The sequence below is a fragment of the Orbicella faveolata genome, unplaced genomic scaffold (genome assembly GCF_042242905.1).
Source record: "Orbicella faveolata isolate gen_17 unplaced genomic scaffold, um_ofav_v1 contig_25, whole genome shotgun sequence".
Classification (NCBI taxonomy): domain Eukaryota; kingdom Metazoa; phylum Cnidaria; class Anthozoa; order Scleractinia; family Merulinidae; genus Orbicella; species Orbicella faveolata.
Genome location: NW_028301553.1, coordinates 10,136,138 through 10,152,330, shown reverse-complemented (window position 1 = coordinate 10,152,330; position 16,193 = coordinate 10,136,138). Strand labels below are relative to the sequence as shown.

At 37.7% G+C, this 16,193-nt stretch overlaps 1 protein-coding gene across 2 annotated transcripts in view; it reads right to left on the bottom strand.

The window, feature by feature from the left end:
• LOC110045858 (A disintegrin and metalloproteinase with thrombospondin motifs 1-like) overlaps positions 1-7,680 on the bottom strand; it is a 41,857-nt gene extending 34,177 nt beyond the window's left edge. The window contains exons 1-6 of one of the 2 annotated variants that reach the window (XM_089293478.1): positions 7,609-7,680; positions 6,053-6,117; positions 5,656-5,681; positions 4,056-4,122; positions 2,259-2,584; positions 194-344 (exon numbers count right to left, since the gene is read on the bottom strand). In XM_089293478.1, the coding sequence (XP_089149604.1) occupies positions 194-344; positions 2,259-2,584; positions 4,056-4,122; positions 5,656-5,681; positions 6,053-6,113 (631 nt within the window). In that variant the 5' untranslated portion in view covers positions 6,114-6,117; positions 7,609-7,680. Of the gene's footprint in view, positions 1-193; positions 345-2,258; positions 2,585-4,055; positions 4,123-5,655; positions 5,682-6,052; positions 6,121-7,608 lie in introns of both variants that reach the window. The other variant, XM_089293479.1, reaches the window with a different exon arrangement.
• Positions 7,681-16,193: the final 8,513 nt, after the last annotated feature.

The window sequence follows — 16,193 nt, the reverse complement described above, 5'->3', positions numbered from 1 at the left end:
GCTAGCAGCGCTTCTAAAAACATTATTTTATGCCTTCGTACGAACTGGTTATAGGTGAATTATTACTTCATGATTGAGAGATACTTTCCTTTGAAGGTTCGAACATTCTAATCTTGGAGGTTTTCTTGGCTTGGATGTGTTAAATTGGACTGTATTTAAAGCTACGAGTCTGTTCATGTACGCGTCCCCTTACCTGGTTTAGTGTGACAGTCGATTCCCTCCTGCGATGATCTCCTGTAAACCAAGTGAGGCCTTGCCTCTTCTTTTCCTTTCACGTGCCGAGCAAGACGTGCGGGCAGAGGGTGGATTAAGAAAGTATTACGTGAACGTCTCACTATCCCAGTCTGTCAAATAATAGAAACGAAGATTAACGTGACACCGGCCAAACGTGTCACAAATGTGACACCGGCCAATCATGGCGTGGGAGTCACGTTCGGCAAGTGCAAATTAAAGTTAGCTTAAACAGGATTTCATTAAAAACTCTAAACAACATACATTTAATTTCTTTCCCATCTACGTCTTAGTTTGAAGAAAAATTACTAAAACATGATAGCAAAATTTAAATGTTGTGAAGTTTATATGAAATAATTCATATATGAACTGCGGTTGTAGATGAAAGTGAAGAATGATCATCGCAGTAAATTTTCCAATTTAAGCAATTGGAGAGAAGAAGCCTGAAAAAATCAGGGCTTCAACGAAGCCCTTATTTTTTCAGGCTTCTTCTTTCCAATTGCTTAAATTGGAAAATTTACTGCGATGATCATTCTTCACTTTCACTTTTAAAATTTAAATGTGTTGGCCTATTTCAGTGGCCAACTATTAGCAATCCAATTTATGAAAAAAAAAAACTCGGATTCAATTCCAGTTATTTTCAATACTGAATCTGACATCTTCTACGTTCAACCGTTTCTCGAATAACGTTTTAGTTGTTTCATTGGTGCTTGACTTCCAAAACTCAATAATTATCTCGAATTTTCCGACCTCTCTTGGCACAAAAAATGGTGCTAATATCACCTCCACCAATTATCAGTCAATGGTTTCGTCGGCCTCCAATTTTCTTTTGTCAATCAGAACATAGTTTTAGGTTGTACCCGTTCTACTGCACATTTTTTACGTGCCGGTTACATGTAGGGTGCCGTCTCTTTGGCTAAGTTTTAGAATTATACTAATATACTTATTCAGATGCTGCAAATTGATTGGCTGAGCTATCCTACACTACCAGCCGTTTATGTGCAGTGACTGGAGGTCGCCTACCAAGTTAATACAATACAAATTTTATTAGCACTCCCCATGGGGGCTTTTCAGAACTAATACTACCGAATAAGTTACATTAGAATTAAAATGAAATAAGCCAACGTACCAAGGAATTATAAAAATGATATAAAATAAGGTAGAATTATGTGACATATTGTATTATAAAGATAACAATTCACGTAAGAGTTTACCTCGTAATCTTCGTTTAAAAACATTCAGAGATTCGGTTAGCTTAAGATTTCTTTCTAAACTATTCCATAATGACACTGTTCGATAGTACAAAGTCCTTTGTCCTGTAGAGGTTTTACAAAGAGGAACGTTTAAAAGTTGCGGGTTTCGAGTCTCACGGCCACTTAACTCCGCTCGCTTTAAAAAGAGCGACGAAAGGTAAGCGGGAGCTTGTCCAGTCATTCATTTAAAAGCCAGCACAGCATCACGATAATACAGTTGTGATTTAACTGGCAGCCAGCGTAACTCTTTTAGGACTGGAGTCACGTGATCCAACTTTCTGGTATTACTAATTATTTGGGTAGCAAAGTTAAATGGTAATGTTTTCACGATTTACCGAAATTTTCGCGGAATATTTAGAAAAAATTGGATAATTATATTCCTGAGAAAGCTGGAAGAAGACATTTTACAGTTTCTTGACGCCAAGAATTCGAAATGTTGAAAAAAAAATGCGCGCGCGTATACAACTGCAAATTTCAAATAGCGAATCAGTCCACGCTTTTGTTCTAAAAGTGTGAAGTAATTCTTTGTAGAGAAATTATTGGAAACGATAATGTGAACTCAATTTCAGCTACAATTCTACTAAAGGACAGACAGACAGACAACCTTTATTTAAACACGATAAAACACGATAAAACAGACTTGTAGCAGCCTCGAGCTCATAATTTAATCGTTAATTAGAATTATGATTTTATTATTATTACTATTATTATTATTATTATTATTTTTTTTTTTTATGTGAAGTACGTTATTGAAAGTTTTAAACTCGATCTTACCAATCCGTCGGCAACACTCAACGCCACCATAGAATCAGAGTCCGAAGCCACTTTTCCAGTTACGAATGACTTTCGAGAAACCGGTTTTGTAATTCGTCGGCCTTCTTCATCGTGCGTTTCTAGCTGCAGATCAGGAGCCATGAAATTGGTGTGACGTTTAACCTGAAGGTGCAGCTGTTCTCCCGAGACGTCCATGATGTAATGATATGTTGCATTATCGTTATCGTCCTCAGCCAGATCTCGTTTCGATCGGTGATCCAGCGAATATGTGAGAAAACTGCCTCCTTCATCCGCCTTAAACGGTAATGTGACATCGTATTCAGGAACTAAAAGACAAATAAACAGACAAGCAGTAAAGCTTAGACCAAGATTTACCTGTTAATCTTTGCACAATATAAAAGGCCGCACTAAGGTAGAGGATTAAAAGTATTTAAAAAAACAGTCCTAAGGAAATACGCGCGCTGATTGGTTAAAAATCGTGTTTCCATAACTCGATGGAAACACAGAACTAGCACGAGCTTTTGACGTAATGCTGACGCGAGCAAAGATAATTTACATTTTGATGATCAAAGTAAACAAGCTGTTTTTCTTTTTTTCGTCGCGGTGTTTTCTAAAAGAAATAGAAAACATGTTCTCTGTATTTTAATCGAGTCATAGAAACACTCGTGAAAGTTTGGGAGAACTCGAAAAAGCTGTGAAAACACTCGCCTGCGGCTCGTGTTCCCACAGCATTTCTCGTTCTCCCAAACTTCCACTCGTGTTTCTATAACTCGATAGAAACACGGTACATGTTTTCCATGTCTTAATTATGGTTATTCAAGAACATAGAAATAACAAATCCTGCGAGGCAAGTTTTCTCAACTGGACAGATCAAGCTGCTTTACAAGCAATTTCATCCTCCACGAAAGCATCAACGCCCGCGTGTGGTAGCATTATTGGCGGAAGAACTGGGTACCATGTCTAAAATAACCTGACAGGGGTTATGTTAGGAAATAAGACCTTTGTGGATGAATAATTCTTTTACCCTTCATCCTCTCTTGGAGAAAACTAATTATTATCCTTTCTTTTTATCACACTACTTGATCGTTTAACGGTTGATCAAATTTCTTAGAAATTGGATGTTTGGCATTGACTAAAAGTAAATGTGATTTTTTAAAAAATATATATCATAATTAAAAATGCTTTTGAAATACGCAAGCAAGTAAAAACTAATGATATCAAGTTCCGACATTTCAGCTACCTCATGACGCCATTATCAAGGAATGAATAAATGAGAGCGAATTTTTTAAGAGATAAGACCTGATAATGGCGTCATGAGTTCGCCGAAACATCGTGACACCATAACTATAGAAACAGAACCACGTGTATGCATAGAAATAGAAAACCATGCAACTCTTTTCTCATGGTCAACATGGCTAGCGGCATGGATCGCGGGTGCGTGCGCCCAACGACGACGACCACGACGTCAAACAACATGGGGGCCATACTACAGCTAATTCATACAAGTATATATTATAAACAGAAAACCTCCCCGCAAAGTAACAAAACTCAAATCAAAATTTTCGGGCTTTGAACAACCCGACCCGGGAGCTCCGGTTTTAAGTTTGTCTAAATCTATCTATTATCTTGGTTTTTACTTGCTTGTGTCTTTCAAACGTCAGAAGAAAAAAGGCACAATACCGAAAAGAATGTCTCAAATTGCTTCTCGCATCAGATTTGATATCTTTGTAGTTTTTGTAACTTTTCCTTTCAACAAGAAGTGTCAACTGAAGTATAAAGATAAAATTGCAATCATACCATTGGACAGATGCTCCACTCCGAAAAGCCTTTTGATTTCCTCGCTTGTCATCAGATGATGAAGTGGCTACAAAAGAATCGGTAAGGAAGGAAGCGTTACGGAACTCTAAAAATACAAGACATTTAAAACGATGTATAATATGCTTTATTAAAAACTGAATCATTGGATAATACAATTCAAGAGATTTCATTGGTTTAGCCATCATGATATATGAGCCATTATCTCCTGCTCTAATAACATGGTAAGCGTACGTGTCACTTTTGGGACGTTTGTATTTTTTTTTTCTATATTTTGGGGCCGTTTTTAATGAAACAATTATTCCACTCGCGCTTGTTGGATATGTGACGACTATAGCCAGCTTGGCGCTACGCTCCTTGTCGGCTATCTATCATCTCATATCCACGGGCGTTCGTGGAATAATTGTAAAATATCAGTAAATACATGCATAGCTGATGGCTGAGCACAAGATTAGACATAACAATATATCCCCACTCTTCTCGATGTGCGATACGAGTCACGATACATATTTAATAACTGTGCATTTTCGGCGATGTACCTCAACTTAGAGGAATACCAAAATATCGGTTTGTGCAAAGAAAACAATTTCTGCGAGTTAAAAAGGGGGCAACTGAGCCTAGGGGAGATTTAGATGATGCGGATTACGAACCACCTTAGATAAAACAGTGGAAGAGAGGAGTGCAATGAACCAGGCGTACCAATTGTGATTCCTCTTACATCGATCTAAAAACGGATATATTTTCAGTTTTAGCATAGCGCCAAGAGACTATGGCATAGTCTCTTGAGAACACTCAATTTGATCTGTCCGATAGATTAAATCTCTCAATGGGGTAGTGATAAGATTTTCCCTTACTTCCGTATGGAAAATTTTGGCAGCCACACGCTATCCGATAACTTAACGCGAGTGCCACGTACCATTCGGAGGATAACGAAAATACATATTCCATTTTCCTGGTGCATTTTTTTATTACTATTTTTAATATCCTTAAGTTGTTGTAAAATAATTTGGCTGATTATCGTAGACCTGATACTTGTATTGGTTGTCAAAAAGAAACGCTCTTTCAGTCCTGCTATAGAAGTCAATAAGTTTCTTTCAATTCTCCATTCCCACGTGCAACACAAAATGGTAGCTGTTTAGTAATACAGTGCAAAATGCAGTAAAGGAGTCAAACTCAGGTAATATCACTAAGGATCTTAAGGAGAAATAAATACACAGTGTGGCCGTGATTTTCAGTACTAATAATGACATGGGAACACAATTTTTGTCAGTGCTGGGGAACGTTAACATCTGCTGTATTGCCCGTTTATCAGAAGTACAGCGTATATCCTATTTATATGTCAAAAACAAAGTAACAACTCACGAGAACTTCGCTACTGTACGCTTAATAGAGGTGAACTGTATTATTTTTCTTGATATCGTAATTAGCTTAGTATCATTCGATATTCAACAGATTAATAACTATTTTTAAAAATCTCTTTTCTCCAGACATGCCCCGCCTAACAGCTATATTCAACTTATCGAATGGATTTCGACGGACTTTAAAACAGTTTGTTGTTTCGTTTTCTAGTTATCAAACTCACCGTGTCATTGCTGGAAAGGTTTTCACCTAAAATTAATAATAAAGAAGAAATGTGAGTTATCGAAGGCGAAACAACCTTCAGAATATGAAACAAAGTGCGGGCTAACCGACGTTGCTGCCGTTGATTTCTGAAGTAAAGCTGTATACATTTTAAGATGGACAAGTTAAAAGATGAAAGCAAGGGATCAGTAAACAAACAAGAGGGTTCACTCAGAATTAGCAAAGAGAGAGACTGGCTATAGGCGCATTCTGGTAGGAGTTAAGTATCTTACGCAAGGACATGTACCAACACGGCGACACTGGCTTAAATAAAGCCTGTTAAAATCAATTTCTCGTGCAAACACATTGACTATTACAAACTGCAACAAAAAATAATTTGGCTACTTTGTAAAACTTACCACTGCATAGGAGCGAAGGTAAATGAATGAGTATGCACATCAAAGAAGGCACTAACTTCATCTTCCTGCTTACAAAGAAAACAAATACTTCCAAACGGTCGTAAAAACAGCAGAGAAACAACAATTTTCAAAACGGAAACAACATTTTTATTGTATAAAACATAATTCGACATTCCTATGTCATCTTCAGTTGCAAATGTTCTACGGTTGTACATTTGAATTTTCACTGTGTGCGCGATTACGTTGTAGAATTACGCCATGAAATTTACGTTAACAATTTAAATATTGGGATACACCAGAAACAAAGAATAGCAACAGTAGTTGAAAGAGAATCACAAACACAAGAGCAAAAAAAGGAACAATGCAAAAAGAAAACATCAACAGCAAAAACATATATGTATGTATATATATGCTATTCTTTGTTTCCAGTGTATTCAAATATTTAAATTGTTAACGCAAATTTTATGGCGTAATTCTACAACGTAATCGCGCGCACAGTGAAAATTCAAATGCACAACCGTCGAACATTTGTAACTGAAGATGACATAGGAATGTCGCTGAAACATGTTTGTAAAATAAAAAATGTTGTTTCCTTCTTGAAAACAAATACTCTACGTAAATCAACCATCTAAGCCCTTCCCATTTGACCTGAAGAACGTAACAATGCAGAGCCATAAAAAGTTGTAACGCACGTACGAAAGAAACAAAAAAATAATTCCTTTAGTTTGAAATAGTTAACGTTGCCAAAACAAGGACAAAATAAGAAAGGAAAAAAATTTAAATTTGCTTCCAAGGATAAAAATCGAGTAAAAACGTTTCCATTTTAATTTACGCCAATGCAATCGTGACTTAATTTAACTGGCAACATACAAGACAAGACGAGACAAGACAAATTCTGCACGTGCAATACAGAAGTGTTGAAGTTGACATGAAATATGACAATAGTCTGTTTGTAATAATACCTCACTTTTTGTGTAAACAAATAGACACTTGCTTTTTAAAAGGTTGCAACTAAAGTTGTGCTTATTAAACACGAGAATGAAGTTGTATGCTCTGAATCCGCCAGCACGCAAGAATTTTGAAAGTGGATGTTGCTCTCTTGATCACAAGAGTCTAGATATGTACTGTAGAAGGCGTCTTCTTGGTAAGCTTCTTTACTGAACAAAACTCAGTATTAAAAACAACTCACAGTTATTAATTTGTCCTTAAAAGCGGCTATGGGCCTTTTACCCATGGCCATATTTGTCCAATTTGATGTGTTTTACTGGTGCTCGGTAAACAATGTTCACGCGACGCAGCAATGGAGATCGAGAAGGGGGTGCTTTTCCTGAGTCACGCATTATGGTGATGAAATGCAATGCCATTAATCCAATACGAAAACGTCTCTAGAAAATCGACAACTATCACTGTTAATTCGAGACTATAACGATTGTATTGGGTTAGAAAAAGATACTGCCGAACTCAAGATACTGTTTCCTCTTGTCGTCCGTAAATAATAACTAAGCACAAGAGGAAAGAAAGTTCAAACAAAGAAGATTATTGTAAAAGATACACACCTCAATAAGTTCGGTGCTGAGCGGGATCTTTGATCTCTTCTCTTGCGACTGGTCAGCTATTCTAACAGAATTTACCCTTATATATATACGCCGTTGTATCTTTTATCGTTCGACGAATTTTAACTTCCGTAACAATGCACGGAAACTACGGCTGTTTTATGACGAAAGGATCTCATATAGGCACCACCACTTTATCACCTTGTTAATCGGTTTAATAGCACCAGGTGCCGAAATCTAATTACTTCGCACGAAAACGTTAAGATTACAGGAACGGACTCTTTGAGAGAAAATGTCAGCTCTTAATGGGCTTAATCCAAATAAGGTGTCAGTTTTGACAAAAAGAAAACATCGCAAGTTACAAGGGAGAACTTACCGCTAGAAAAAAGTAATAATGTGTCATGTAAAAATAATCCATTATTATATTTTTTATTAAGAAACACATTTTAGTTACTTCTCAAAATATAAGCTAAAACATTGTCAAGCAGTTTGTAAACATCACGATTTTTGAAGTTTTCAAATAAATCTACCTTGCATTCACTGAGCGGGAGCGTTGTAAATCGGGAAATTAAAATGTATGTATAATAATAGGCGATCGCGAAGAAATCATACAATGCTTTTATTGAAAAAAAATGAAAAAGCTAAGACTCGCAAGAAATTAGAAGAAATTTTTGTTGGACACCGGATCGTGAAAAAAGATATTTTGACAGTAAGTACACAAAATTAGGTGACTCTTGAAAGCTTTTTCTGCGGTATGGATTTCCGACTCTTTATTATGCTTATAAAATTGAGTTAAAATGATCCCTGTTATCCAAGAGCTATCTTATTCACATCATTTAAACAGTTATCAAAGGAAAGAAAAAAACGTTTCTCGTCAGGAAAGTTGGAATATACATTCTAAATGATCAAAAAAGCGATGAAAAAGAAAATCAAGAAACCGTTGACTTCAATTCAAAGTTATATCCTTGCAGCATAATACTCCTTATACAATACAAACAGTATGTTTGGTAAAATTGAAGATGCGTGGGTCTGGATTATACTTCGAAAACCTTAAGAAATTTTATAAGCACAAAGACTGAAGGTGTTAAGTGTTAATAGTGTGAATGTTAAAGATGAAGCCCTATCTCTGGACTGCTAATAACAATGTAAATTGAGATCACTTGATGTCTTGAAGTGTCGAAACTTCCTACGCTGAAAAGAAAACTCAGGATTGTGACCTATGATGTTTCTTTTGATACCGGCGCGGCTGAGATTTATCTTGAACTAAATTAGAATATAAAATTCACGTCGTAAATGAGTATAAATGGAATTTGAATCAAGGCCATAATTAATTCCTTTAAGACAGAATCCACTTAAATTCTGTGCCAGTACAAAGATCGAAAAGAAGCAGTAAGGAGACATTTGCTTTCGATATGAAAAACATACGCGAAAAATCTATTGCGGTGTGGCCTTGTGACCAGATATTCACGAAACTATGGAAGGAAACATGAAGTCTCCAAAATAGAGAAAATTCAAAACTAATAATAATATTGACAAAAATGTAATGCTCTAGTTTCAAGCCCTAGAGCAAACGAATACACTCCGTCCAGTAAAATAACTGTCTACTTTTTACTTGGTTCTCGATGTATTGGGCTTATCGAGACAGAGGTAAGGTCATTACCGGGATTAGACTAAACAAGTCAGGTTATATCAAGCCTTCTATGAGATGGTTTATCTAAAGCTTGAGAACAAAAAAAGGTGGCTAAATGGAGCTACAAAAACTGATTATTCAGAAGAAAAAAAAGGTGGATAAATGGAGCTACAAAAGCTGATTATTCAGAAGAAAAAAGGGTGGCTAAATGCAGCTACCAAGGTTTTTTACTGTCAGGTTGAAACTTAATCTCAACCTGTGGAGGGCAGGTTGGGCTGTTTACAAAGAAATAGAAATTGAATAGGACTTATCGAAAAAAAACTTATGAAAAAGACTTAATGAAGACCGTTATGTTTCTTTAAAGAACACAGCGTAGTTGTACAGTGGGTAGTAGGGGTTGAGAGAGGGAAGGCAGAGAAACATTGCCAAAGAACTCCGTGAGGATTTCCCAATACAATTTCGACGTAAGGGAGGAAAGACTAAAGAAAAAAAACGGAATGAATTTTTTTGGATGCCAACCGCGACAACGGTTTGTTTGAGAAATTTGCATTTTCACAAATCAGGCGTTGTGCCATGATCCTGAGGAGCGTTACGTCACCGCTATGAAGTCATCCACCGATGGCGCTTCGAACTGCAGTTCGTCTCCTTGTAATCTCAGTCTCCTTTGTACCAAATAAACTGAGTCCCCGCAGGCGGTCTATGCGTGGCATCAAATATTACAAATATTGCAAAGAACTGCGTGAAGTTTTTCCAATACACTTTCAACATAAGGGAATAGTAACTTAGGCCGGAAAAAAACTGAATCAATTTCTTTGGATGCCAAACCACGACAGTGGTTTGTTTGAGGCATTTTTATTTCCATCACCAGTCGTTGCGCCATGATCCAAGCGAACGCACGTCACCACTATCACGTAACCCACAGAGGCGCTTCCAAACTGCTGTTCGTCTCCTTCCAATTTCAGTCTCTGCACCAAAACGTCCACGCAGGCGGTCTATGCGTAACTTTAGCGACAGGCATCAAATGAATGTATCTGATTTGTCATTAACTCTTCCCTTTCGTTATTATTCAAGTTTATTTGTCATTTATATTTTCCTTTCGTTTAGTTTTCGACGTTTATTACCAAGTTAGTGAGCACACTCGTCAGAGCCACAATCGCTGTATTAACCACGCAATTGGTAATAAGGTCTCATAGTGACTCTTTTAATCAGCCAATTTATAGCTCCGTGAATGAAATACTGTACTTTGTATTGGCACAGTAAATAGAGGCGTTTTTATTTGGATTATTAGTGGACTATTAGTAATAGTCGAAATAAAGACACCTCGATTTACTGTGCCCGGATACAACAGTATTTTATTCCCATAACTATAACTTTCCGGTGAAAAGAGCAGCATCAGCGGTTCCCAAGTACCATGCAGATTTGTTTAACCAAATGATATATACCAGTGCCATTTAGACTAGTCAAAGGTGACATTTATTTTCTCCCAGGGTAGGTGGCACAAATCTCGACTGTATTTATATGCCGATTTAAAAGCTACAAACGACATTTAGAAAACTGTTTATCTGATTCTCAATTCAAGAATTAATACAATAATATTTGTGTATATAAGTTTCGTTTTGAAAGTTGTTTTTATTCTTTAACTATTTTCTCAAACAAATGTGACAATTCGAACTTCAAAATCAGTGCCACTGTATCTCATTTTCAAACGTGTTAAAATTTCGCCCGTCAAATAGATTGTTGAAACTTTAAATTATTTTTCCTCAAATACTGATTCACCCAAAGAAATACTTTAGCAGAAAAAAAAAGATTTCTGGTGAGTGTCTTCCGATTCTCGCCATTCTCAGAAAATGGCTTTTACGGCTTATATCTTGCTCTTAAATTTAACAGATTTTGAACTACAGAGAAAAACCTTTTATCAAAGAAAGGCAAAAAAACTATAAACTGTATTCCATCAGTACGGGCCATGTCCTTATATATGACTCAAACATAAAACATTTGATATATTTAATTTCTTGGTGATAGATTAGGGCAAAAGAGTGTTTTACAGCCAGTGTTAGACTAAAAGTTAGACTACAAATTACGGCGTAACTCAGATTCCAAACTGTGTTCACAAAACAGAACGATTTTTAATAATAAAGTGTATTATCGTTTGTCTCACGATGTAGTCACTTGAGATGTAGATCGCGACGTTTCGACTGCTTACTGCTAGTCTTCTTCAGGCGATAAGGTCGACTGATTGCACGGTATCATTTATATCACAAAGGTCGGCTGTGATTGGTGCATTTCGATCCTCCTATTGTTCCATTGTTCCGGCGAGTAGCTGTTCCCTCAGCGGTCCGCTGTTGTACCGTTCTCCTGTTGTTGTGTTTCTTGATCGTGGGTATCCATGCTTCAGGAATTTCGATTCCACTATCTCTGTTGATGTTATTTGGGTGAAGTCTTATGTGAATAGCTTCCTTGACCCTACGTGTGTACCAGTGAGGATCTCGATCAATAAACTTGACATCATTCCAGATAGGATAGTGGGCGGTCTCGTGGGTGTGTTCAGAAACGGCGGAGGTCTGGGTACGGGCGAGTCGTATATCCCTGTCGTGTTCTTTGATCCTCTCCTACATAGATCTTCCTGTTTCCCCGATGTAGACTTTGCCGCACTCACAGGGAATCCTGTAGACAACACCATCTTGTTTAGCCGGGTTGACAGTGTCCTTTGGTCGCACTAAGTGTGACCGAAGTGTCGTGTCGGACTTAAAGACGGTGCGAATACCTTGTTGTTCTAGGCAGCGGCGGAGAGACTTCGAAACTCCTTGGACATAAGGTAAAACGGCGGTGGATTTAAATTCCGCGACAGGCTCTCTTCTTAGGGTTGTTCGTACCTTTGTGATCTTTTGTACATAAGAGGAGGGATATCCGTTAGAAACAAGTACAGATGACAGATGTTTCTTCTCTCCAGCGATTACTGATGGTTTGGTCACGAGACGTTTAGCCCGGTCGTACAGACACTTCACAATACCGCGCTTTACTGACTGAGGGTGGTGTGAATCATACGCTAGGTACTGATCAGTATGTGTTGGTTTCCTGTAGACACTGGTGGTAAGGCGGCCATCAGGTTCTCTGTAAACTGACGTGTCGAGAAAGGCGATTTTGCTGTTGTTCTCGATCTCCATGGTGAAAAGGATTGATGGTTGTTGACTGTTCAGGTGTTGCAGGAAGACATCAACTCTATCCCGATCCAGGATGGTGAAAGTATCATCTACGTAGCGTTTCCAGATCTTAGGCTTGCAAGGTGCGGACTCTATTGCTTGTTCTTCAAATATCTCCATGTAGAGATTAGCAATAGCCGCGGATACAGGGCTCCCCATGGCTGCGCCGTCTCGTTGTTCGCAAATCGATCCGTTGTACTGGAAGTACGTAGATCTTAATACGAAATCCAAGAGGTCCGCGATTTGAACTGGTGTAAGTGTCGTGCGGTTAGCCAGGCCTGCGTCGTTCTCCATTTTTGGTAGCGCGGCTTGTACGGCGCCCTCGATCGGTACGTTGGTAAACAGTGACTCTACGTCGAAAGACTGTCAACCCGGCTAAACAAGATGGTGTTGTCTACAGGATTCCCTGTGAGTGCGGCAAAGTCTACATCGGGGAAACAGGAAGATCTATGTAGGAGAGGATCAAAGAACACGACAGGGATATACGACTCGCCCGTACCCAGACCTCCGCCGTTTCTGAACACACCCACGAGACCGCCCACTATCCTATCTGGAATGATGTCAAGTTTATTGATCGAGATCCTCACTGGTACACACGTAGGGTCAAGGAAGCTATTCACATAAGACTTCACCCTAATAACATCAACAGGGATAGTGGAATCGAAATTCCTGAAGTATGGATACCCACGATCAAGAAATACAACAACAGGAGAACGGTACAACAGCGGACCGCTGAGGGAACAGCTACTCGCCGCAACAATGGAACAATAGGAGGATCGAAATGCACCAATCACAGCCGACCTTTGTGATATAAATGATACCGTGCAATCGTGCAATTTTGTCTTTGTCCGAGTTTCGTAAACCGAGAATACACTCTTTTTTTATTTATAAGTATATTGTTTATTTCCAGCTCAGGTTGAATTTTCGTATTTGCCTGCCGATTTTAGGCTGAAAATATTATTTTGAATATTCGTAGATTACAGCTTAAGACAGCTTATGACATTTCCGTTTTTATACTGATTGACTTTGATGGCGTTGAAGTAATTTTGGGAACAGACTGTGGGCATTTTAAAACTTGATATGACACACATAACTTCCAGCAGAAATGTTACTAGCATCGAACATATGGCTGGTGCTGTTTTGGTTGTTTTTTGGCCAGTTCTGCCGTTTACAGAAAGGAATGTTACACCGCTTCGTTAAAAACATGTAATTGTAATTTCTTAACAAATTTTCAACACAAAATTATATTCTTTTCAAAATCTCAGCCTCGAGTTTACTTTCAAAATAATCTTAAAATTTCGCTATTTCAGCCGCGATATTCTTATAAAACTAATATTTAAGAAATAGAAAACATATACCGTGTTTCTATCGAGTTATAGAAACACGAGTGGAAGTTTGGGAGAACGAGACTGCTCTGCGGCTCGTGTTTCCACAGCTTTTTCGAGTTCTCCCAAACTTTCACGAGTGTTTCTATAGCTCGATAGAAACACGGAGAACATGTTTTCTACTTCTTTTAGAAAACACCGCGACGAAAACAAAGGAAAACAACTTGTTAACTTTGATTATCAAAATGTAAATTTTCTTTGCTCGCGCCATCAATACGGCGACAGCTCGTGCTAGTTCTGTTTTTCCATCGAGTTATAGAAACACGATTTTTAACCAATCAGCACGCGTATTTTCTTAGTACTGTTTTCTAAATTCTTATAAAAAAGAAAGAGTGTACAACGCGTGTCTACAACGCTTTATTGGGGAGAAATGATTTACTAAGTCATTCCAATTAAGAAATACACACACAGATGCAATCATAGCAAAGAAGTAGCTCCAGAAATTGAACATGAAATATGTAATTGTAAGTGAGGTTTTATTCGTCTCAGGCCTTTCCGTATGCGCTTGATTTAGTCGATGTATTGAACTGTTCCCTTATTGTAGTAGACTGGGTGATGAGAACTGAATTAACTAAACTAGCCTTTTGAGGAACTAGGCATCCGAAAATTTTATTTGCTTTAATAAACGGTATTATTTTGCAAAGGTACCTCTTGCAATAAAGGCGTTCGTTTATTTTGTGTCTCGTATGTAAACTAATCGTAAATAATTGCATAAACGGCTTAATATATTGACCTATTAGACGGCCGTAACGCCATAGTCGTTACAAAGAAGTGTATATTTATAGTCGTTACAAAGAAGTGTCGATTTAAAGTCAACTGCATGGATCGAAAACGCATAGAAGACTCATAAAAACACAGAAAAGTCAAGTATTAACATTTTCACTCCACGGGTTAGAACACTGCTAGAATGGTTAAAATTATTTCTTGATAATTGCAAATATTCTTATAAAATGATTGAATTATCTTATTATATTAACAAGGAAGCATCTAGCGCTTTTGTTTGTTAATAGTCTCCCCTTACCTGTTGTTCTCTTGACAGCTTGGTCCTTTTTAATATCCACTGTTGAAGTTATTTCCCTAGAGAATACCGATAATTCTGTTTCACTTCTTTAGTAATATCGCCTAAGAAGTTTACCCGCTACGATTAATTTTGCTTGATATTTAAAACAATGGGCTCGGAACGAAACTGTTTGGTGGCGCGTAATTATAATACACGAGAATACATGTCTGAATGAATTAAATACAATATACATAAGTGACATTACAGTGGCACATTTCTTTGTCATAACACTGGGTGAAAAGGGAATCTTACCATTGTTGAAATATTGTCGTCTATACTATTCATGTTCATAATTTCTACCCTCATTAAGAGTTAACTAAATCAACATTGTTCTTAAACTGCATTTAGTGCCACCTTTCAAAAAATATAGTTGATAATTGCGATAGTACCAATCAGCTGAAAGAAAACCGGAACATACACAGTACTTTCTCTAGCTGGTTGCAAATTGATAATCTTCATTATGTAACATGACAAATACTGACTGGCAAATATTGTCTCAACTTGAATTTAACACGCTACAAGTACTTTCCAATTCCGTCGTCTATTCCTTCCAATTAAATTGACATGTGAGGTTTACGCGCTGATTTCAGAATCAGTAAAGGTAAGTCTTCAGTGCGGACATGTTGGACTTCATAAGTCATTCATGATGGATGTTATAGTCACAAATGGATGTTTGGACAGGGGCATTCAAATTCCTCTTCAAACAAACTGACTGATCATGTCTTGATGTCTGGAGGATCGCACTAATGATGCGATCGCGTTAAAACTGTAGATCATGACTGTACAGTGTCTGAAGAACGAGCGATCGGATTCCCGCCAAGTTAAATGATCTTGTCTAAGGGTGCACTATTTTGATTTGGATAGTTCCAGCTCGTCGGGTCAAGCGACCACCCAAGTCCCAGAGAATAGCAAATGGACAGAAGTAGGAGAGTATTAAGGTCTCCACAGACTAGACACTTAGTTTTCGACAACTATTTGTTATCGACAATTAAAAAACGTAGTGTGTGAGATGAGTTGTCGACAACTTAACGCTAAATAACACACATTTTAGCATGTGTTTTGAGCATGCGAAGTAAACGTTAGCTCCCAAACACTCAGAGGTGGGACATAGTTATCCACAACTAACACTCCGTGCCCAATGTGTGGAATGCTTGCATTGGACACAATTAGTTGTCGATAACATTTAGTTTTCGACAATTAAGTGACTAGTCCGTGGTGGCCCTTAGATCACAGTGATATGCATCATTAAAATAAGAGAAACATGAAATATATTGAATCTGGCTATCAAACGTTTCTTCAAATAAACGCTAAAA